This window comes from Periplaneta americana, chromosome 7 (assembly GCF_040183065.1).
Source record: "Periplaneta americana isolate PAMFEO1 chromosome 7, P.americana_PAMFEO1_priV1, whole genome shotgun sequence".
Lineage (NCBI taxonomy): Eukaryota > Metazoa > Arthropoda > Insecta > Blattodea > Blattidae > Periplaneta > Periplaneta americana.
This window is the reverse complement of record NC_091123.1, coordinates 153,396,306-153,422,018: the sequence shown is the minus strand read 5'-3', so window position 1 is coordinate 153,422,018 and position 25,713 is coordinate 153,396,306. Positions and strand designations below refer to the sequence as shown.

At 36.2% G+C, this 25,713-nt stretch overlaps 1 protein-coding gene across 1 annotated transcript in view; it reads right to left on the bottom strand.

The window, feature by feature from the left end:
* Nucleotides 1–1,846, bottom strand: part of mAChR-A (muscarinic Acetylcholine Receptor, A-type) — a 71,470-nt gene extending 69,624 nt beyond the window's left edge. The window contains exon 1 of the mRNA XM_069831656.1: nucleotides 1,359–1,846. Coding sequence (XP_069687757.1) covers nucleotides 1,359–1,812 — 454 coding nt within the window. The 5' untranslated portion in view covers nucleotides 1,813–1,846. The remainder of the gene's footprint in view (nucleotides 1–1,358) is intronic.
* Nucleotides 1,847–25,713: the final 23,867 nt, after the last annotated feature.

Here is a 25,713-nt window from a genome sequence, read left to right as displayed (position 1 = left end):
GCGCTTGGCCCACTATGGTTGTGAACCCTTCAAATAACTTAAATTCTATTATATAATATTACATATTATATTATATTATATTATATTATATTATATTATATTATATTATATTATATTATATTATATTATATTATATTATATTATATCAGAAGTTACTGTAATAACATTATAGCATTATGTCCATCTAGAGAAACTACACTTTCCAATGGTGAAATAATAATTAATTATACAAATCGGTTAATTTAGCTTCCGATATTACTTCATACAAACACAGAAACATTCTCTGTAGTCCATCTTTCATAGCTTTCGATTGTTGCTGTTCAAGGCCCCTTATAGACGAAGTCACTTGTCTTTATTTCAGTACAGCGCCTTAGATGGCATTGTTATTGTAATTTTAAAACTAATTTATCTCATTAAATATCTGTATTTTAATACTACAATTGAGTACTGAATTATTGTATTTATCTACTACCTAAGAGACGAAGTAACACAATCGTACGTACACTAATTTCATAGGAGTGGTATGGTAAATTTTCTGTCTACAATTAAGGAAAGTAGATGTGCTAAATTAAAATCACAATGTAAATTCGTTTTTATTGAACCTTAAAATAGCTTCCATTCTAAACCTGAAATGTTGACGCGAACAGATTAGGCCTATGTTAACATGTAAAATTCTCTTCACATTAAAATAACACAGTTTTGTAATTATTTCTGCAACATATTATGCAACAAGAAGTAAACGGAACTTATGGACAAATGACACTAAATAAAGCTTAGCAATGATAAGCAATGAAGTTATAATATAATATTTCACTGAGCTCCATACACTGAAATAGAAAACCCGAACGAACATTACAGGGGTCTAGATCGAAAAAGCATTGACTGTGCCGTATTTCGCAATTTTATGAAAAGCTATGTAAACTGTGAAATGTTAGTTATCGGTTGTAATAACTATAAATGGCTAAAATACAATAATTTGAATAATAATATGGGACAAGGAGACGTTTGTAGTACTACAAATTGTAAGAAAAATAGGTTAGAGTTATCCTTCTTCCGAAAAATCCAGGAAGGTGAGTTTATAGAATATAATATATATTTTATGAAAATAATATATAAACCTTATGTATTTCATATTTAAATAGTGGAAGGAAGGTGTTAATTTTTTCAAAAGAACACGATATCAAAAGTACAATACATTTTATCGTCTGCTAGGGAAAGAGTCTGTGAAGAGGCGATAGTAGCGATCCTGGTGGTGAGCAACTATCTATGGATGCATATTTCAACTGTTTATGTTTGCATATTTAGTAAGTATTAAGCTTCGTGACTGTATATAGTAGACTTTGGATGTATGTTCTTACCGATCATGATGGCAGCCCGGTTGGTGGTTCTCTTAGCCCTGTACGTAAGCGGCCTGGTGACCGAGAAGTAGCGGTCGAAGCTGATGATGAGGAGGTTCAGCACCGACGCGTTGCTGGCCAGATAGTCGAGGGCCAGCCACGTGTCGCAGATGTGCGGGCCCAGCGGCCAGTACCCGAACAGCGTGTACACGGTGAACAGCGGCATGGAGATGAGGCCGATCGCGAAGTCCGCCACCGCCAGACTGAACAGGAAGTAGTTGCTGATCGTCTGCAGCTGCTTGTCGATCTTGAAGGAGATCATGACCATGGAGTTGCCCACCACCGTGATGATACTAAGAGTGCCCGCCACGATCGCTATCAGCACCATCTCCGGGATGGAGTAGCGCCCTGCTCCCTCCGGCATGGTGGGCCCGAGGGAGGTGTTGAACATCCCCTCTGTAGATCCGTTCAGCATGGTGAGAAAGTGATGATGGCCAGCTTACATTATCTGCACTCACGCCTCTGCAAAGAAAGGAGCTCAGTGAGTCCGACGTGCTCGCTCTTCCATTATTATGGCACTGATACTAAATCTTCATTCCATACAAGGTCACTCCGCATATCAACAAACATAACGCGAAATCCTTCTGCGCTCTAACCTCTGATTGGTTCCTATATTCCCATCTCCTGTATTTGTGTTATGTTGTGAGCTTCGAGGAAAGAATGGCAGGAGAGAACAATCCAAGGAAAAATTCTTGAAATAGGTGCGACGGATATGACGACAAACTAAACCTTCTACACCTCGTAATTCTCTGCGAAATACCGACAAATATTGAATTGCTGCTATCGGTTTCGGTCATACGTCAACGGTTTAGAATTTATATGGAGGTAACAGGAATATTAAATTATTGTATTAATGTACAGTCTGATCCGTTTGGGTATGGATAATATTAATTTATTATTATATTGCTATTATGATAGTAGGAAAAATTACTTGCTGGTTATATTATGATTAGATGGGAGTTTCCATATATGATAATCAACAATGCATAATCTGAAAGGACAAGTGAAAATCGTACATGATTAAAATGGCTACCACAAATCAACAGCGGACACAATGTGTTCTTTGACAGGTTAAATGTGATAGTGTTAAGAGTTCAAAGGGAATTTCGACGTGAGTTTGGTGTGGGTAATGTATCTAAATACGGTTCCATAATGTTGTATCGAACATGTGTAGAAATAGGTTATGTGTTAAAAAACATGTAGGAAGTCGCAGGCAAAACCCAGCACGAGAAGCAGCTATCTCTTGGCTTTGCCCCCAATCTCCCCAGATCTAACCCCTCCTGACTTCTTCGTGTGGGGTCAGCCAAGTCTTAACTCAGACCAGCCAAGTCTTAAGCCAGACCAGCCAAGTCTTGAGCCAGACCAGCCAAGTCTTGAGCCAGACCAGCCAAGTCTTAAGTTAGATCAGCCAAGTCTTAAGTCAGGTCAGCCAAGTCTTAAGTCAGGTCAGCCAAGTCTTAACTCAGATCAGCCAAGTCTTAGTCTTAACTCAGGTAAGCCAAGTCTTAACTAAGGTAAGCCAAGTCATAACTAAGGTAAGCAAAGTCTTAACTCAGGTAAGCCAAGTCTTAACTCGGATAAGCCAAGTCTTCACTCGGGTCAGCCAAGTCTTCACTCGGGTCAGCCAAGTCTTAACTCAGGTAAGCCAAGTCTTAACTCAGGTAAGCCAGGTCTTAACTCAGGTCAGCCAAGTTTTAACTCGGGTAAGCCAAATCTTAACTCGGGTAAGCCAAGTGTTAACTCGGGTAAGCCAAGTCTTAACTCAGGTCAGCCAAGTCTTAACTCAGGTAAGCCAAGTCTTAAGTCAGGTCAGCCAAGTCTTAACTCGGGTAAGCCAAGTCTTAAGTCAGGTCAGCCAAGTCTTAACTCGGGTAAGCCAAGTCTTAACTCGGGTAAGCCAAGTCTTAAGTCAGGTCAGCCAAGTCTTAACTCGGGTAAGCCAAGTCTTAAGTCAGGTCAGCCAAATCTTAACTCGGTTAAACCAAGTCTTAAGTTAGGTCAGCCAAGTCTTAACTGGGGTCAGCCAAGTCTTAACTCGGGTAAGCCAAGTCTTAACTCAGGTAAGCCAAGTCTTAACTCAGGTAGGCTAAGTCTTAACTCGGGTCAGCCAAGTCTTAACTCGAGTCAGCCAAATCTCAACTCAGATCAGCCAAGTCTTAACTCAGGTAAGCCAAATCTTAACTCAGGTAAGCCAAATCTTAACTGAGGTAAGCAAAATCTTAACTCAGGTAAGCCAAATCTTAACTCAGGTAAGCCAAATCTTAACTCAGGTAAGCCAAATCTTAACTCAGGTAAGCCAAATCTTAACTCAGGTAAGCCAAATCTTAACTCAGGTAAGCCAAATCTTAACTCACGTAAGCCAAATCTTAACTCACGTAAGCCAAATCTTAACTCAGGTAAACCGAGTCTTAACTCAGGTAAGCCGGGTCTTAACTCAGGTAAGACCAGTCTTAGCTCAGGTAAGCCAAGTCTTAGCTCAGGTAAGCCAAATCTTAACCCAGGTAAGCCAAATCTTAACTCAGGTAAGCCAAATCTTAACTCAGGCAAGCCAAATCTTAACTCAGGTAAGCCAAATCTTAACTCAGGTAAGCCAGATTTTAACTGAGGTAAGCCAGATTTTAACTGAGGTAAGCCGAGTCTTAACTCAGGTAAGCCACGTCTTAACTCAGGTATGCCAAATATTAAGTCAGATCAGCCAAGTCTTAACTCAGGTAAGCCAAATCTTAACTCAGGTAAGCCAAATCTTAACCCAGGTAAGCCAAATCTTAACTCAGGTAAGCCAAATCTTAACTCAGGTAAGCCAAATCTTAACTCAGATAAGCCAAATATTAACTCAGGTAAGCCAAATCTTAACTCAGGTAAGCCAAATTTTAACTGAGGTAAGCCGAGTCTTAACTCAGGTAAGCCGAGTCTTAACTCAGGTAAGCCAAGTCTTAACTCAGATCAGCCAAGTCTTAACTCAGGTAAGCCAAATCTTAAGTCAGATCAGCCAAGTCTTAACTCAGGTAAGCCAAATCTTAACTCAGGTCAGCCAAGTCTTAACTCAGGTCAGCCAAGTCTTAACTCAGGTCAGCCAAGTCTTAACTCAGATCAGCCAAGTCTTAAGTAAGATCAGCCAAGTCTTAAGTATGATCAGCCAAGTCTTAAGTAAGATCAGCCAAATTTTAAGTAAGGTCAGCCAAGTCTTAACTCGGGTCAGCCAAGTCTTAACTCAGGCGAGACAAGTCGGTAACTCAGTCAGCCAGTGATGCAGTCCATCTGTTTAATACGAAACTCCCATCGGTCGCTCTGCTTAAAGGGTGGCATATTATTCTCACTCCGGAAGTATAATTGTGAACACTTTTGCGTCATCACATGGTGTGCCGTTGCGTAGCGTGATTGATCCCACTGAAGGAGTTGGACAAAGCTGCGCCTCGCGTCCAGGCTGGTGTCCTTTCCTTTTAATGAAAAGCAGACTAAAAATATAACGTAACTCAATTGCAAAATTGGGCTTTACAAATTTCACGCCAATACGATTTACCTTCAAGAAGATGTGAAAGCTTTGAATTTTATGACAGACATATTTATGTTTAAAAATGAGTAATACAAATATTCGTACTATTGCTGAGAAATGTATGGAATAATATCGAGCGGTCATGCAGTACGATCTATACCTTTTCAAACCTAATTTCGGAAAATGTTGAATTATATTCGGTAAAAGTGTATACAATTTCAGAGTAAGTATTTTATTTCCGTTTCGGAAATAGTAATATGAAGTTCGGAAGATATAAAGTTAATATCAGAGAAAGGAAATTTAAGGTATATGTACACCTTTGTACACAAAAATTTTTGTTTTGCATAATTTTGCTCTGTAAAATTTTTTATACAATTGAGAATGGTACCAGAAAGAGAATGAAGTGAACAACTCCCTTGAAATTATGTCTAAATTGCTTATAAAAATTATTTTGTTTATAATTTTGACATACAACTTGAAACATGATAGCTCATGCAGTTTTTAAGATAGAGCCACATTTGTTTCACTGTTTTATAGCTAAAACTATTCTTTAGTGCCTGACATAGAGATATTTTATATTTTCATTTACATTAATTAAATATTGCCACATATGTAACTTATACTAACATTTTATGTTGCATATATCATGTAAAAATCCATACATATAATTATTAACTATATTAATGTTATTTTACTCATTGTCAAGCACTAGAGAACATTTCAAGCTTCAAAATGACACCAATACTTCTTGGTATCACTACAGTTGACTGAGATATCATGTTTAAAAAATTAAATATTCTAAAATTACTATTTACAGGAAATGAGCCACAAACTTTCAGAGCCTAGAAGACTGGATCATCATATATCACCCCTTAAGCAGCTTCATGTCGGTCCTGTTTCAGTTTCTTTCTGCCTTTCAAATACCTCCTCCTTGTTTTAACTTCAGGTGTTGAATATTTTGTTGGCATTTTTGTCCTTATTTTCCATTGATGCGATGGTGTTTGTCCCAGGGTTTATGCTCATCCTCCTCAGGATTTTAATTTCTCTTTTTGGACTCTTATTAAAATGACGTACAACATCACTGACACACAAATTTACAGTTTTATGACTAACAGTAAACGATCATAAATTATTTCATTATGTAAAAACGTGTTTTCAATCTAATGATCATGCCCTGATATCTATGCATTTATTTTGGGACTAGAAAGAAGTTTATTTTACAGTGCTGGACGAGGGGATTGATTGCTACGAGAATCACTCAAAAAGTAATCCACAATATTTATTTAAAAATTACATTTTTATCCTACAGCTTTGCTAATTTCATAGAATGTAGATACATCCTTTAGGAACAATACGTCACTTTTCCACATAATTCCCGCATCTTTCAACTGCCTTACGCCACCTTGAAATGAGGGCCTGTATACCTGCACGACAAAAGTCTGAACCAATACATCTGAGCTACTCTCTGGCGCCACTCACGGGAACGACTTAAATTAAATTTGAATACAAGGGGGAAGGATGTATCTATGACCTCCATAAATTACAAAGGTTTAGAATAAAAATAAATTTTAAAAAGTGTTGTGCATTACTTTTGGAGTGATCTTCGTAGAAGTTACCGTGGCTGAGGACGCAGAATTTTGGAAAATGGGACTTATCTGAAAAACCATATGGCATAAATCGAAAATTCTTATATCAAATTATAGGGGATAAAATTCTCTATTAAAATAGTTATATTTTGAAAATTCTAATTTTTCATCACTTTTTGCGTTTTGTGGGTGTACATATACCTTAATTTCGGAAAAGATAAATCTAATTTCGAAAAGTTTTAATACGAGTAAATCAGAGAGACCGCAACGGATTACTAGGTACAAATCTTCAACTGGTTGATGATGATTTTTATTTTATAAATAAAATATATATTTTACGAGTAAAGTTGTTAAATTAATTATTTTTTTTTATCTAACGACGGGCACTTGACTTCCGTAATTCTATGAACTGTGCGCCGAAGCTGTAGTTCTTTTAGCCACCCGTAGGCGTTGCTCTTGGTGTACTATAGAAAGCGTACTACATGAGACTATGTAATGATGATTAATGAAAAAATGGTGAAATACCAGTAGGGGAAACGAGAAAACCTACCATCAAGCACAATCTTTGTCCACTACAAGTTCCAGTTGGACCCGCCGGGATTCGAACCTAAGTTATCAGGGTGGAAAGACGACGCTCCAGGTGTTCGGATATGTAATAGTGCGCTTAATTTAATTTATTAAATACATCGCATTATGTACTTCAGTGTGGGACGATTTGGCGCATCATTAATTTGTGTAATGTGGCTATGTTCACATGATTTATCTTTCTTAGTTGGCATGCATGTTAGTTATATGAAGTGGTCGGCTCTAAAAATCAATCATCATCCGAAAATCCACAAAGAAATTATGTTTGATATTCAAGATGAGAATTATATCGGTAGTAATAACTAAGAATTTAGTACACAGTTAACAGGGGAGTCGCATTATCTGCTCTAGAATGTTCGAGATTTTGGTTAACTGCTGTACTATTATTAATCCATGACGACGACAGAAAATTAATTATATAAATTCTTGACTACACGTTTACCTTAAGAAGCGAGAACAGTCTTTTGATCGTAGGAAGTGACTGAAAATTTTTACACATATAAGTAACTCTAATAGCTACGTTTCCACATCCCTCCAACCTCATTAAAACTCTTTCATAACTCCAGTTCTGAGGGAAATTCAATAACTGAAGTTGGAAAACTTTTGTGAAATTATATTATGGCGGCCAAAATATTCCCTTCTCTGTCGAACCAATGTGACAGGGCTAGTGTTCTATTTCCATTTGTCAGTAATTATCGATGAATTTATTTTTGTTTCAATATATTAAGAAAAACAATGGAATAATTACTTCTAATTAAAATAGTATCAATGGATTTAATTAATCTATTTGAGAATAAAATTTCCTACAATGGATTGTAATTCATTCACGCTACGAAAAAAATGACCACCCAATAAAGTTAATTAGCATTTTAGGCCTTATTATATTTTTAATAATCTATATGTTAATAATTTATTAAACATTGATTTGAAAATACATAATGGGTCCTTCCATTCTTACGCTGATGATAAGGCGATGATTTTCAATGGTTTAACTTGGGAGGATGCTTATAAATGTGCTAATTCAGGTAGACTATAAATTTGATAAAAGTGGCTTGATGCTAATTTGATATCTCTAAATGCAATTAACAGTGCCTTTCTACTTTACAACCTCTGGACTGCAACAATTAAAATCACTTTCTGATCTAAAATTAACAATCAGTAACTCAAACTGTAGACATCCTATGATCTTATAGGGCCGTATTCATAGACATTTTTTAGCTCGGGCTTCCGGTGGATGATCAGCGTTTTTCGTATTCATAAACCAGTGTTAGCGATAGGATGTGATTTGAATTCTGTACTAGTAACCAGTGGATAGCCGGGGCTAGCTTAGTACGCTCGTAGCGCGTGCTGCGAAATGTCTATGAATACGGCCCATATATATTACTCGTAATTATCCTATGACATGTAAATTTCCTTGCTTGAAAGAATCTGTAGATGTGAAATAGGTGAGAATTAAGGTTAGTTCACAATAAACCGGGAATGCAACCGAGAACGAGAACGGAAATAATGTTGAAATGAATGTATTTAAATGTGAGCATAATTCGACCCTCCCAAGTACTAACATTGTAACCCAATTTTTTCTTATGGTTTTGAGTTATCCAGTTAATATGATCTTAAATTGTTTCTTTTTCTTCCAGTACTATCATTGTAACTCTAAACCTCGCCAATTGTATGTAAAATCTTATTGTTACTCTACATATCTGTATACACTAATTTACACGATCATTTTAAAACTTCATTTCATCTCCTGAAAAATGTAAGAAAGTGTACATTTATTTCAACACTATTTCCTTTGTCATTCTCGTTGTCGTTTCTGTTTCCAGTTTATTGTGAACCAGCCTTTATTGTTGATCAGCGCTTGAAATGAGATAGACATAGGGTCTATCACCTTTTTACGTAACAGAAGCCGCAAAACAATTTACACAATAAGAAAATATATTGCTAACAATACATTACCCCTTTTCTGTAGGTAGATGTGAGGCCAACACTCGGCTGGTTGGTTTTACGGACTAACATGTCACTGATTTATTTTAACATTTTATTGGCCTGAAGAGTTAGCCTTCAACACCAAATAACTACCTCGGAGATGATTCCGGAGGAATGTTGTTTGATACAGTAAATTCCAATTAATTCTTACTCCGCTGATGATGATGGTTATGAATTTACAGCCATCATCCTTACCTACCACAAATACCTACCTTACTGAGAGAATTTGAACTCTGACTTCTAGCAAAGAAATCACTTCAACTACTGTTCAAATGACGGATAGGGACATACTGTAGGAATTTTCCAAGAAAGCCTTTGCAGCACTGTTTTAATCGCCATAATTTTTTGTGAATATAATGGGATTTGAATCCGGGTGTTTTGCGTGGAATGTTGTGCGACTTGTGGTGGAATGAGGGAGAAATGGTAGTTATTTACTTGTGGCTTTTAGAGAACCCGAAGGTTCATTGCCGCCATCACATAAGCCCGTCATTGGTCCCTATTCTGAGCAAGATTAATCCAGGCCTTATCATCATATACCACCTCCCTCAAATCTATTTTAATATTATCCTCCCATCTACTTCTCGGCCTCCCCAAAGGTTTTCTCTCTCTGGCCTCCCAACTAACACTCTATATGCATTTCTGGATTCGCCCATACGTGCTACATGCCCTGCCCATCTCAAACGTCTGCATTTAATGTTCCTAATTATGTCAGGTAAAGAATACAATGCGTACAGTTCTACGTTGTGTAACTTTCTCCATTCTCCTGTAGCTTCATCGCTCTTAGCCCCAAATATTTTTCTAAGCACCTTATTTCAAACACTCTTAACCTCTGTTCCCCTCTCAAAGTGAGAGTTCAAGTTTCACAACCATACAAAACTGTTAATGTAACTGTTTTTTAAATTTTACTTTCAGCTTTTTGAGAGCAGTCTAGATGACAAAAGCTTCTCAACCGAATAATAACAGGCATTTCTCATATTTATTTTGCATTTAATTTCTTCCCGAGTGTCATTTATATTTGTTACTGTTGTTCCAAGATATTTGAATATTTCCACCTCTTCAAAGGATAAATTTTCAATTTTTATATTTCCATTTTTTACTACGTTCTGTCACGGGACATAAACATATACTTTTTGTTTTCAGGATTTACTTTCAAATGGAGATAGTAGTATCTCGAGAAATTCTGCCTCATCACAAGTTTTCTCATCCCGTTCCATTTGATCCTGAACAGATTTTGAATGGTTTCTCTGGTCTAGAAATTCGTTCAGCTATAAAGAAGGAAAGTTAATTTTTATTCGAAAACATTTTCTTCGAAAGAAGATTATTTTGCACTTCGTTACTGAGCTTGGAAAAGTTGTAATCTCCAGTCCCTTACATAACTTGAAGATAATTTGAATTGACTGCCTCCTGTACATTTCATAGACCAGTGGACAGCACCCATTTTCCCTTCATCCCTCCTACTGGCATTACCCGCTTCTGACTGGGAATGAAGATCAATGGTTCAGTTCACATGGAAGAGAGAGATTGCTTTCCCTATGGTAGCTAACACTGGACAACGCAGATTTAACCACAACGTATAACGCGCTTTTAAATAAGAAAACCTGCCGATTACATCCAAATTCGATTATCATGGATATGGTCCCTTCCTACAAAGGTCAATATGAAAAAAGTCCCACGTTTGGTAATGTATGTATGTATCTATTCACACTGCAAATGGGTATATACCCGGTGGCAGTGGTAACTAATTACACTCAATAATGACAATTAATAATAAACACAACTAATAAAAACCATTAATAATTAATAATAATAATAATAATAATAATAATAATAATAATAAATAACAAGGAGCATCCAAAATTAAATGAAGCACGATCACTTAAAATAACATTTAAAGTAAATCTAATTTGTATCTTAACCCTAAGTTCGAACTAAGACCCACGTTAAAAAAATGTCCATTGTTCAAAAGATCCTACAGTTATATTTTCCCGGCCTACAATGTCCAACATACTAAAATGACCTGCGTTTCATAAGGACCACTTTCATAAAATGTCCTTTTTCGGAGAAGTCAGTATTCAATTAAGTCAGGTTTTCAATGTCCTACGTGTTAAAAAGAGACATTTAACTGCAATAAAAATTTCGAACCAGTAAATTGAAAAAAAAAGAATATAATTTATTAAATAAAATTAAATTTACAAGATACAAGTTACATTTAGGGAAAATGTGGGCGATTTCTATTTTGCTGATATATAGTTTTTAGTAGATTATTTTAGGACGCCGTATCATCATATCAGGTTATTTAGCGTCCGAATGAGATGGCGCTGATAATGCTGGTGAAATGAGTCCAGGGTCCAGCACCGATAGTTACCCACATTTGCTCATATTGAATTGAGGAAAAATCCTGGAAAAACCTCAACCAGATAACTTGCCCCAACCGGGATTCGAATCCGGGCCACCTGGTTTCGCGGCCAGACGCGCTGACCGTTACTCCACAGGTGTGAACTTCTGCTGATATGAAACTATTCTTATTGCTGCATTTCTCTGTGGAAGTGATGTCACTATTTATTAATTTTTAACATATCTACATATGTCTCATAACAGCGCTTGGTGGCTGCGTGGGTTACCTCTTGCCGTCTTTCGTATGTTATTCAGAACCTCCCTAACTCGTACCTGTCTAACATTTGAAAGATGCAATGGTTTTCTGTAGGCCTACCATCTTCTATGGCTCTGAGATTTCCCAAATCTGAATTAGTCGTACATCTCGCATTGCAGTTCTTCCGATCAAAACACCTCCAATATTTTCTGTCACCTTTTCGGTTGTCTTGATGGTAATGATACAGATTATCGTGGTATAACAACATTCGTTAATTTTTTTCTACTATAAATAATTTGGGCCATTCTGACATTCTACATTCTTGAATTTGACACTCCACATTTCAATGCTAAGGCAACATTAAACCATTATTATTGAAAACATTTTCACATGCGAAGTAATTAAGTGTGTTGGACATTTAGCAGAAAGACATTTTACTGGTTTTATCAATTTTATGTGGGACTATTTGATCTGTGGACCTTTCAGCTATGTGGGACATTTTTGTTGTGGTCCTTTTCATTATGTTGACCCTATTATGTGTAGGATATTAAATGTGGGATTATTTTACCTGTGGAGCTTTCAGCTATGTGGGACATTTTTGTTGTGGTCCTTTCCATTATGTTGACCCTATTATGTGTGGGACATTAAATGTGGGACTATTTGACCTATGAACCTTACAGCTATGTGGGACATTTTTGTTGTGGTCCTTTTCATTATGTTGACCCTATTATGTGTAGGATATTAAATGTGGGACTATTTTACCTGTGGAGCTTTCAGCTATGTGGGACATTTTCGTTGTGGTCCTTTCCATTATGTTGACCCTATTATGTGTAGGACATTAAATGTGGGACTATTTGACCTGTGAACCTTACAGCTATGTGGGACATTTTTGTTGTGGTCCTTTTCATTATGTTGACCCTATTATGTGTAGGATATTAAATGTGGGACTATTTGATCTGTGGACCTTTCAGCTATGTGGGACATTTTTGTTGTGGTCCTTTCCATTATGTTGACCCCATTATGTGTAGGACATTAAATGTGGGAATATTTGACCTGTGGACCTTTCAGCTATGTGGGACATTTTTGTTGTTGTCCTTTTCATTATGTTGACCCCATTATGTGTGGGACATTAAATATGGGACTATTTGATGTGGGTCCTTCTTGGTTGGACATTATGTTAGTGGGAACATTTTTTGATGACCTTTTTCGCTTTAATTATGATACTGAAAATACAGTGTTATTCAGAAGTAAGTTACATTTTGAAATAGATATTAGGGAAGAACGGGGCAAGTTCGGCATTAGGGGCAACTTTGTCACAGGATTTGTTTTGAAGACCTTAACAAATAGACTTGTTTAGAGGCTAACGTATTGAGAAAACATGGCCGCTTGCTGTGAATAATGCTTGCGTGGTGTGGAGAGATGTTTGCAGTTCTGACAGGTAAATGCATTTTTGAACTCGTGGATTATTATAATTACGACATTGAATGTCTTAAGGAATCGTAACGAGAATATTGACGATACTAGTGAGTGGCATCATTATTTAGGATGACTAAATCTGTATCAGACTATGAGCTTGGCAAGCCGGTTGCAAGCTTCTATCGTGTATATATATATATATATATATATATATATATATATATATATATATATGGATCGTATGCGTAGACGAAGAGGAAGGTGGAAAAGAGGGAAAAATAGGAGAATGCTGGGTTTGCAGTGAAAGAACTGCCCTTGGGCAGAATATTATGAATGAATGATGGATTGCGACTGAATTCTAAATCACTGACACCAGTTGGATCAGACCTTGCACCCTTTGATTACTTTATTGATTGTAGTAGCTCGGTATGATAATAAAATGGAAATTGTGGAGAATGTTCGTAGAATGGCAAGGGAAAAACTGTAGAACTCCGAGAAAACTATCTCATTCTTGACTACTGTACTCCAACCAGGAGAAAGTCTCAGAAGAATGAGACGCAGAGGAGTAACGCTATGAATGAATGTTGATGTCATAAGGTCAGACACGTAAGTACACTCATCTCCACTGGCTAACTCTCAAAGCATAAACGATAACACTGATACACACATATTTATACTACCCTAGTTACAAAATTAGATCACGGTTAATCTCCCGGTCTTTTAATCCCTCCATACAGGAAATAACATATGCAGGAGAGCGCATGTTTTTTAAACTGATGTTATAACGGTAATATTATCTATCTACTGTCATCCTCTGAGGAGTTTAGTGCTAAGAGGAATGCGGTTCCGACTAGTCTAGCGCAGTACTGGAGTGGGAGGGGACAATGACAGCGGCAGTCTGGAAGGAAGTACAATCATACTGAAAACATTCGCCCAATTTACGAGAGCAGTATGCCTATTAGTTTTCTAACGTATTTTTGGCGAGATAGAGATACAACCATTTGTACTTTCGTATTCAGAGAAGGAAAGTATTGTAGAAAATTTTATTTATGTATTTATTATTTGTTATTAAGACCACCAGAAATACAAATACAATAAAATAAATAAAAAGAAAAATCATAATACAACTACAATAATATAAATGAAAAGAAGAATCATACTATAACATTTAGTGATTAGTATAAATTGAATTAAATATGTAAAGTAATCAATTTAAATATACTGTACTGCTGAACTCACTTGAGAAGTATAACTACTTAATTTTGTATTTTAAGATATCACCAACAAATGATTTTCGCATGACATTATAGGAATCTGTTTTTCACGATACCAATCATACATATTCTAAAATTCCAATAGAATAAAACCAAAAATTTTTCACAGCATGTTTCCTTAAAAATGACTTGTAACGGTGAAATATTTAATGTGTAATTCATATAATATTAACATAGCCTAGGTAACATCAGGGAGAAAACTGAAGACTGTATATTTTTGGACGATTAATACTTCCCACTCCGCTCGGCTTGGCTGTAGCAACAAAAGAATCTACCTGCAACCCCCCGCACCGATGGCAAGAATACCTAAGCTCCCAGCGCTAAACTCGTCGGAGGAAGACAGTACTTCGCTGCAATAGATGACGCAATAGTAAGCACATTCCTTTCATGGTTAATCTCCTGGTTGGAAAATAGTATGTCCACCACAAATAGAACTCCGCCCTCGCCGATATTATTATTATTATTATTATTATTATTATTATTATTATTATTATTATTATCATCATCATGTCCATCTCTGTGCAGTAATGGTTAGCCTGCCTAACCGTGAACCAAGTGGGTCCAGGTTCAAATCCTGCTTAGCAATGTTGCGTTGTTGAGATTCTTTCCGGTGTTTTCCTTCAACCCATTAAGAGCAAATGCTTGGACCCTGGACTCATTTCGCTGGCATTATCACCTTCATCTCACTTAAACGCTAAATAAACATAGCAGTTGATAAAGCGTCGTAAAATGACGAATTAAAAATCATTATCATCATGCGCACTGTTCAAAACATACAGAGGTGAGCCTGCCTGGAGGAAAATAAAAAATAGGTTGCAGCCGCCAAATTACTCTTCAAGGAACGACCACTCATATAAATTGAGGGAAAGAAGACAGAGGACGGACACTGGAAAGTTTTCTTTTCTCAATCGTACTATCAGGGACTGGAATGCTTTACCTGCAGACTTACTAAAGGCTTTACCAATAACCAAAAACGTATTTAAAAATAGGCTTAAGGTCTTTACTAATAGACGGTAATTATACACAGTATGTAAAGGATGTAAATGATATTTTGTTATTGAAGTGTTGAATCAGTGAAGAATTATGTTGTGTCAGTGAAGTGTGTTGTGTCAGTGAAACGTGTTCCTGTGAGGGAAGCTTTATAGTTTATAGTGGCAGTGCAAAGTATTTGAACAGTGAAATGTTTTTGAAGTGTTAGTGAAATCAGGATAGAATCAGTGAAATGTGTCGTAGTTCCAGTGCAGTGAGTGAGTTGACAGCGAAATGAGTGTAATGTGGAAAGGTACTTGTGCAGATATGAACATACCATACTCGTGGGTTTTAGTTCGAATTTAGATTTAAGATACAAATTAGATTTATTTTAAATGTTATTTTAAGTGATCGTGCTTCATTTAATTTAGGATATAAATTATTGTTAGTATTAATTATTGTATTAATTATTGGTATTATGTTTTTATGTAATATATATTCACATTCATATTTACATCAGTTAAAATTATTACATATAATACAATTGTCATTCCCATATTGTGAGCAAAATTGTTTAAATTATCATATACACAGATAGCTGATATAATAACGGATGATACACAAATTGTACATGATTGTGATGACAATAAATATAAATACATATACATTAGAATATTGGAAAGTTACAGTGCTAGTTGTCTGTTTTCTGACCTTCTATTATCTTATGGATCACTAAACAATTTTCACCCCAGTGTTCCTAATAATAAACACAAGACACTGACAACCTGTAGTGTCGCTGTAATTTTACAAACAACTGTAAAGAAACAAACTTCGGGACGCTTGAGAATGGGGCACAGTAATGATTCAGCTGATCATTTATGGTCGTTTATGCATTGCTCATAGATTTCTCAAGGGTGTGATACCTGAATATGTTTTAATATACTATATTACGGGAAATTATTATTGGTATTATTATTAACTGTATTTTTAATTAATAAGTTTATTATTGTCATTATTGAGTGTAATTAGTTACCACTGCCACCGGGTATATACCCATTGCAGTGTGAATAAATACTGGGTGTTCATTTCAAAGTGTGTCATGACGTCACTGTTGTTGGGTCACCGATTTGAAGCGAGTTTCATATATGTTAGAGAAGTTGCCTATTATTTAAGGCGTTCTTCAATCTGAACTTGAGAACGTGTACGGTATAACTTGAACGTCGTAGCAACAGATGGCGGTCTGTACGGTCTGTGTGCTATCATAACCTCTTTCGAACTGTGTTTTGCGCCGGCAAGTCGTACGCAGGGTATTTGTTATCATCGGTTGCGTACGGTAACATTCCACAACACAAATCAAATGCTCCGTGTCCATGTTGACCGTCGAAGTTAATGTCAACAAATACGTAAGTAATCGTCTTAACCCTCTCCCCATATCCCGACAGTACGTATTTCCAAACAGTTCACATTCCTGCCACTACCGGCGTTACCGTACGTATCGGTACGTACTCTTCAGAATGAACGCCGTACTTGCTAGCCAACTTCTCTGCCTCTTAGGTTATACACCTGAGCTGCGGAAGTGTAGGAAGATTGAATTCTCTAGGCTCATCAGCTAGCCACATGACGGCATACAGCGAGCCAAGACACATTTTGAACTGAACACCCAGTAGATACATACATACATACATACATACATACATACATACATCAGTCGACCTGGTTGGCAAGTTGGTATAGCGCTGGCCTTCTATGCCCAAGGTTGCGGGTTCGATCCCGGGCCAGGTCGATGGCATTTAAGTGTGCTTAAATGCGACAGGCTCATGTCAGTAGATTTACTGGCATGTAAAAGAACTCCTGCGGGACAAAATTCCGGCACATCCGGCGACGCTGATATAACCTCTGCAGTTGCGAGCGTCGTTAAATAAAACATAACATTTTTTTTTTTACATACATCATCATTTAATTAAGAAGCCTCACATACTCCTTTATATAACATGTGAAGAATAAGGACTGAAGTTGCGCGTAATTCTACTCGCTCATAACCATATAAATAAACTAAGAAGCAATTTGGTAGACCTATGATTCCCCCATCTCGTGTATCGAAGCTCTGAGGATTCGGTTTCTTTATCAAAGAGATATTGCACACTCCTGCCTGAATCTGGAAACCCTGTTGCCGCCTGGTGATGTCACTTCGTTAAAGTCTGTTAACAGCCATTTAATCCGCTATCTCTAGCTGCAGACGGTCAGATGTCATACGTCGCTACAGCAACGGAAACTCCATCTCCGTCATAAGCTTCGGCGCTTCGTGTTGCGATGTCTCCTGATAATTGAGACCGTCTTCTCGTGAATGATGAGTGACGCGGGAGTCATTTGTTCTGGATCGATTTCCTCCAAATGAAACACTATCGCAGTTTATTCATTACGACTTGAATTATTTTGAGACCTTAAACATACAGTAGCTTCTTACATAATGACATCTCTGCGCCGTTTTTGCTTCCAGTTTCTTCAAATCAATCCTATAACTAACTAATTTACTAATCATCAGGCCTGAGATATATATATACCGTTATATTACCAGTGCACTTTGTGCGCCTTTAACTTTGAGTACGTCTCAGAGTTGGGGTGAGTTAACGCAGTGTCTTTCGTTCGTTTGAACTCATGCTTATCATCACCCTAAGTCAGTCCTCAGCATTTGGGTGGTTAAAAGCCACTCCTTTGACTTCGAAACACAACTATATGCTACAGAGAAATAATTTAAACACATAACTTTCTTTTTTAAAGAAAAATTGCACTATTTTAATAGTAATATACGTTACAAGAGCAGTATGTTGACGTTTTCACGGTCGAGGAAAAGATTGAAAAAGCGAAACGTAGTTGAGCTTTTTTAATTTCCGAGAACATGAAAACAAACATACCGCTCGTGTATCGTACATTATTTTGTGCGAAGATCGTTTATTACATACCTGAAAGACGAATTTCTAATCAGTTGCAATGAAATCTTCATGTTGGTTTCTGTTTAATGACGGCAACTTCGGAACACCAAAATATCTTTCTTCTACATTGTTGCTATAAAATGTTTTATGTGTTTACTATACTCCAGCAGGCCGTGATATACGTCTGTCTTTTTTTTTTTTCTCCCCAGTCTATAAATGCGAACTTAAAACAAACGGTAAGGTTATGTAATGATTTATTTTTCATTTTAATATTTTAACAATATTATTTATATAAGATATTGCAGTAATAACATCGGCATCTGAAATCTTGTTGATTTTTTCACGGCTTCCTTAATGTTACTTGTATCAGGAATGCAATAAGTTTCGTGGATTAGTAGACTTTACTTAATTTTTGCAAATATTTAAAAACAATAATTAACATTGCAATTTAGGTGAAATTGCATTGGTAAGTTTCCAATTTATAATTATTACTATGTTAAACGTCTCTAAAAATAATATGTTAAAAGCCTAAAGCAGTAAAATGAATGTGGCGCTTAAGCGGTAAGAAGAGGGAAATTGTTATGTGTGTTACGTTGGGAATACTGAATGTGGTATTTCACACTTACCGCGTATTGGTTCTGTGCGGAAAACAAGCAAATACGCACGATCTCGCACAAAGATATTTTATTTTCTGTCTGTAGAAAATACACCTAATATAACATTGATAAGTATCAGCCTTATTATTTCACTATGTTAATATGATGGTGTATTACATAATTTTTCATTTTATTTATTTATTTAAATATACAGAATACAGAATATAATTACAACTATAGAAATAGAAATAAAATAATACAATCAATATAAAAAAGGAGATACAGTAATATTAACAAAATTTGGGGATCGAATGAGCAGCGATCGTGTTCGCTCGCAGTTCAGATATATTATTAATAAGCATATAAGAGAATATACAAAGTAAAATAAAATAGGAAGTAAAATTAAAACTACAGCTGCAGTGAAATTATATAATATAATAGGCCTATATTAATATACGAGGAATATAGAAAATGAAATAAAATAAAATAGAAAATAAAAATTAAAGTAACAGCAGCAATGAATTTATATAGTATAATATTAACATAGAGAAGAATAATATCGTACGTGAATAAAGTAGGACAATTTATAAAAAAATATAAATTCCAAAATTATAGAATACAAATATAATAGAGGTTGATTAATTCATACACGTAGACTATAAATTTATTTAATCAAATTGAAGACATTAACACGTTTCTAATTTTCTTGTTATATGTTAGTGGGTTACAAGTTAGAACTTCTGGGTGTAATTTAGCTAAAGAATTATACAAAGGAGGGCCAAAATTAATGCTATGCTTTAGACCAGCAGATGTGAAACATTTAGGTTCTACTAATGTTGAATTATTATTTCGTCTTGTGTCATGATTATGTGCCTGTAATATAAACTTATTACGATTTTTATGATAAAATTTTAAGAGCATATTTATAAATTTGTTCAATATTAAATACATTAAATTCAGAATAAATTAATTTAGTTGGATAATCAAAACGTTTCTTCAAACAAATTTTAATTATTCGTTTTTGTAGTAAATTTAACGGACTAAGATTAATTTTTGTACTTCCACCCCAAACAATAATATCATATTGAATAACATAACATACCACTTTTTCAAATTTTCAAAGGAGAATGAATGCCTGTTGCTAGAAAACACAGCCTTACATCTAGAAACACTTCCTTCCACTTCTGCAGAAACAATGAGGACATATATGAAATATTTTACATAAGCATTATCGATCTCAAACTCTGTATCGTTATTATAAATTTCCTCATTTGAAATTGTCACAAATTTTACATAGAGCTAAATATCCATAATGTTTATCCGGTATTTTTTTTTCACCTTGTTTGCTACATTTTTTCGTATTTCGTGTTTCAACTATTCGGTTCGTCACAATATCATTGACTACATGCTATTTTATGTCTGTAGAAAATACACCTAATATAACATTGACAAGTATCAGCCTTATTATTTCACTATGTTAATATGATAATGTATTACGTTTTAGTTTTACATAATTTTTCATTTCATATGTTGTTGCAGTGAATAACAAACCACATTTTCAAATTTTCAAAGGAGAATGATTGCCTGTTGCTAGAAAACACAGCCTTACATCTAGAGAAACTTCGTTCCACTTCTGCACAGACAATGGGGGAATATTTGAAATATTTTACACAAGCATTATTTATCTCGAAATCTGTATCATTATTACAAATTTCCTCATTTAAAATTAAGTCACAAATTTCGTCCTCGGCATCTTGCTATTATTCTTTACAAGACGTTGAATGTCGCCTGTTACGAGTAGCAGTATTCGGTCGTAATGTAACCGATCAACTGAAGTTCACTGCTGAACGAAACACACTGAATCCCCCACCCCAACGCAATTACGTACCGGTGCCTAAAGTCAGAGGCGCTTGAAGCGCAATGTGACGCCATACAATTCTTAGTCCTACTAATCATTATTAAAAGGTGGTCGACATTTGGTCGCGGGTTCGATTCCCAATGAGGTCATGTATTTTACCCTTTAGTGTAGTCTGCGTTGGACGTTTGGGACGATTCTATCTACCTGCGCACCACTTCCATAGAACGTTTGGGACGGTTACAGAAACAAAATTCTCCTTCTCATTTTATACAGACATGGACTGCCAGACACTTGTAACTCCTACTCTGGTATGATTAAAAATTTTGTTCCTTAAATTAAAAGTGTAATCAAGAGAACTATCGTCACCTTTAATATTGTGCAGATCTAAAATGAATTTGGACCATAATGAAACCAAGCATATTTCAAATATTCCATTAGAGTTACTTCCGCAGTCTTATATTCTTCAAATTTGTTTAGTAACTTTCCCTCTCTTTCTTTGGTGCTTTTCCTTCCCTTTCAGCAACAGTTCTTACAACTTTCCTCTAGAAATTTCCTTTGTTGTAATGGGTTCATGATTATGCTCACGCACACATATATAATTTTCGAAAGTTTTGAGTCACTATACACCACCACACTGCATTTTATATTCGTACACAGAATCTTCACCTCTCCATCTTTGAATTCGTATCGCGTACTTACTTTGAAATTATCACCACAATACAAACAATGCTCCTTCTTGTAGTCAATACGTATTCTATAGCAGGAACCTCCATTTCACAGTCAGCCTATCGCCCCACAAACCGACTACTATTAGCGTTGTTTATGTGAGAGAGCTACCAAATCCCAAACGACCTCTGTTATTCAGGTAAACCAACATATGATTCGTCCAAAACGACTTCTGTTATTCAGGTAAACCAACATATGATTCGTCCAAAACGACTTCTGTTATTCAGGTAAACCAACATATGATTCGTCCAAAACGACTTCTGTTATTCAGGTAAACCAACATATGATTCGTCCAAAACGACTTCTGTTATTCAGGTAAACCAACATATGATTCGTCCAAAACGACTTCTGTTATTCAGGTAAACCAACATATGATTCGTCCAAAACGACTTCTGTTATTCAGGTAAACCAACATATGATTCGTCCCAAACGACTTTTGTTAATCAGGTAAACCAACATATGATTCGTCTCAAACGACTTCTGTTATTCAGGTAAACCAACATATGATTCGCCCCAAACGACTTCTGTTATTCAGGTAAACCAACATATGATTCGGTCCAAACGACCTCTGTTATTCAAGTAAACCAACATATGATTCGTCCCAAACGACTTCTGTTATTCATGTAAACCAACATATGATTCGCCCCAAACGACTTCTGTTATTCATGTAAACCAACATATGATTCGGTCCAAACGACCTCTGTTATTCAAGTAAACCAACATATGATTCGTCCCAAACGACTTCTGTTATTCATGTAAACCAACATATGATTCGGTCCAAACGACCTCTGTTATTCATGTAAACCAACATATGATTCGGTCCAAACGACCTCTGTTATTCATGTAAACCAACATATGATTCGTCCCAAACGACTTCTGTTATTCATGTAAACCAACATATGATTCGGTCCAAACGACCTCTGTTATTCATGTAAACCAACATATGATTCGCCCCAAACGACTTCTGTTATTCATGTAAACCAACATATGATTCGGTCCAAACGACCTCTGTTATTCATGTAAACCAACATATGATTCGGTCCAAACGACCTCTGTTATTCATGTAAACCAACATATGATTCGGTCCAAACGACCTCTGTTATTCAAGTAAACCAACATATGATTCGTCCCAAACGACTTCTGATATTCAGGTAAACCAACATATGATTCAGTCCAAACGACCTCTGTTATTCAAGTAAACCAACATATGATTCGTCCCAAACGACTTCTGTTATTCATGTAAACCAACATATGATTCGCCCCAAACGACTTCTGTTATTCATGTAAACCAACATATGATTCGGTCCAAACGACCTCTCTTATTCAAGTAAACCAACATATGATTCGTCCCAAACGACTTCTGTTATTCAAGTAAACCAACATATGATTCGCCCCAAACGACTTCTGTTATTCATGTAAACCAACATATGATTCGGTCCAAACGACCTCTGTTATTCAAGTAAACGAACATATGATTCGTCCCAAACGACTTCTGTTATTCAGGTAAACCAACATATGATTCGCCCCAAACGACTTCTGTTATTCAGGTAAACCAACATATGATTCGGTCCAAACGACCTCTGTTATTCAAGTAAACCAACATATGATTCGTCCCAAACGACTTCTGTTATTCAGGTAAACCAACATATGATTCGTCCCAAACGACTTCTGTTATTCAGGTAAACCAACATATGATTCGCCCCAAACGACTTCTGTTATTCAGGTAAACCAACATATGATTCGGTCCAAACGACCTCTGTTATTCAAGTAAACCAACATATGATTCGTCCCAAACGACTTCTGTTATTCAGGTAAACCAACATATGATTCGCCCCAAACGACTTCTGTTATTCAGGTAAACCAACATATGATTCGGTCCAAACGACCTCTGTTATTCAAGTAAACCAACATATGATTCGTCCCAAACGACTTCTGTTATTCAGGTAAACCAGCATATGATTCGCCCCAAACGACTTCTGTTATTCAGGTAAACCAACATACGATTCGGTCCAAACGACCTCTGTTATTCAAGTAAACACACGATTCTTTAAACTGAAAGTCCCAAAACAACCTCTGTTATTCAGGTAAACCAACACACGATCCGTCCCAAACGACCTCTGTTATTCAGGTAAACCAACACACGATCCTTTAAACTGATAGTCCCAAACTATCTTTGTTATTCAGGTAAACCAACACACGATTCTTTAAAATGAAAGTTCCAAACGACCTCTGTTATTCAGGTAAACCAGCATATGATTCGTCCCAAACGACTTCTGTTATTCAGGTAAACCAATAAATGATTCGGTCCAAATGACCTCTGTTATTCAAGTAAACCAACACACGATTCTTTAAACTGAAAGTCCCAAAACGACCTCTGTTATTCAGGTAAACCAACACACGATCCGTCCCAAACGACCTCTGTTATCAGGTAAACCAACACACGATCCTTTAAACAGATAGTCCCAAACGACCTCTGTTATTCATTTTGTCCATTTTACTTCCTATACTGCGTGCAGGAAGTAATCGGAACATCACTGTTTTTTTTTGTATGTGTAGTAACCAGGTAACGTGTAGTATTGTAAACTTACGAGATGTGTAAACAGCATCGATAAGTACAACGAAAGAGTACGATCGTCCAAAAAATACATTATAGTAATTCAATCAGACAATGTTTTCTGGAACTGTTTGATATTGGAATGGTATACTTAAAATGGATACTGTATTTCTTACATAACTTCAATGTTGAACACGAGCAACTGAACAAGATATACTGCTCGGAGAACAATTGAGTGTGAAAAGACAAACGTACAAGAGGTGCTTAGGCTAGTGTGAACACAAAGGCTTCTTCATGCTCCACACGAAGCACGAGTAAGCTCTCTTTCTCTATTTTATGGGGGCCGGCCCACTTTCTTTAAACATTGACACGAAAGAAGAGAATCTCCAGCACTTGGGTTTTAAACGCGGTTAACCGTCGTAGCCTTACCCAACCCTCGTAATACATATTCAATGTATTTTTTTCCAAGCAGCATCTATGCAAATCCTACCCCTTGGGATCTTATTTCGAATGTGTGGACCGAAGAACTACATTGAATTTTCATCCGATCTGAAGATTTAAACCATTTTCTCAGTCATCGTATAACAAATAGGCATTTGTGTATGCACTATGTTGAATTTCAAAGTCGTATAATTTTCCTCAGAGTCGAGTTAGCTTTGTCGGTAGATTACATAAGCACAGTGGCTTACGCAAAATTATGGCATTATTAAAATTGTTTATAATTTACATTAGACCGACAGATATTTCAAATTTTGTGTATTATTATTATTGAATTACTGTATATTTATTAATATTACACTATGTTCTAATAGGAAATATAGGCTACATGAATATCCTTGTAAAATATCTGAAATGTAATTTTTTCACAGACATCAAATTTTTAACAAACAAATTAAATTTCATATTGTGTCGGATTATTTTTTAGGAAAGTTCAGGATAACAGAGAGGGTTTGGAATTGAACGGGTTACATCAGCTGCTTGTCTGTGCGGATGACATGAATATGTTACGAGAAAATCCACAAACGATTAGTGAAAACACATAAATTTTACTTGAAGCAAGTAAAACGAAAGGTTTTGAAGTAAATCCCGAAAAGGTAAAGTATATAATTATGTCTCGTGACCAGAATATTGTACGAAATGGAAACATAAAAATTGGAGATTTATCCTTCGAAGAGGTGAAAAAATTCAAATATCTTGGAGGAATAGCAACAAATATAAATGACACTTGGGAGGAAATTAAACGCAGAAAAAATATGGGAAATGCCTATTATTAATCGGTTGAGAAGCTTTTGTCATCTAGTCCGCTGTCAAAAAAATCTGAGAGAATTTATAAAACAGTTATATTACCGGTTGTTTGTATGGTTGTGAAACATGGACAGAGATTAAGGGTGTTTGAGAACAAGTTGCTTAAAAAATATTTGGGCTAAGAGGGATGAAGTTACAGGAGAATGGAGAAAGTTACATAACGTAGAACTGCACGCATTGTATTCTTCACCTGACATAATTAGGAACTATTATTTCAATGTACCGAAGTACATATGATATTTCTATGCAGATATTCTGCGCCATCATACGATGAAAGAGTAATGGAACGGAGAAAAATTCTCTCCGGCGTCGGGACTTGAACCCGGGTTTTCAGCTCTACGTGCTGATACTTTATCCACTAAGCCACACCGGATACAATCCCGGCGTCGGACAGAATTGTCTCTGATTGAGTTCCAACTCTTGGGTTCCCTCTAGTGGCCGCCCTCTG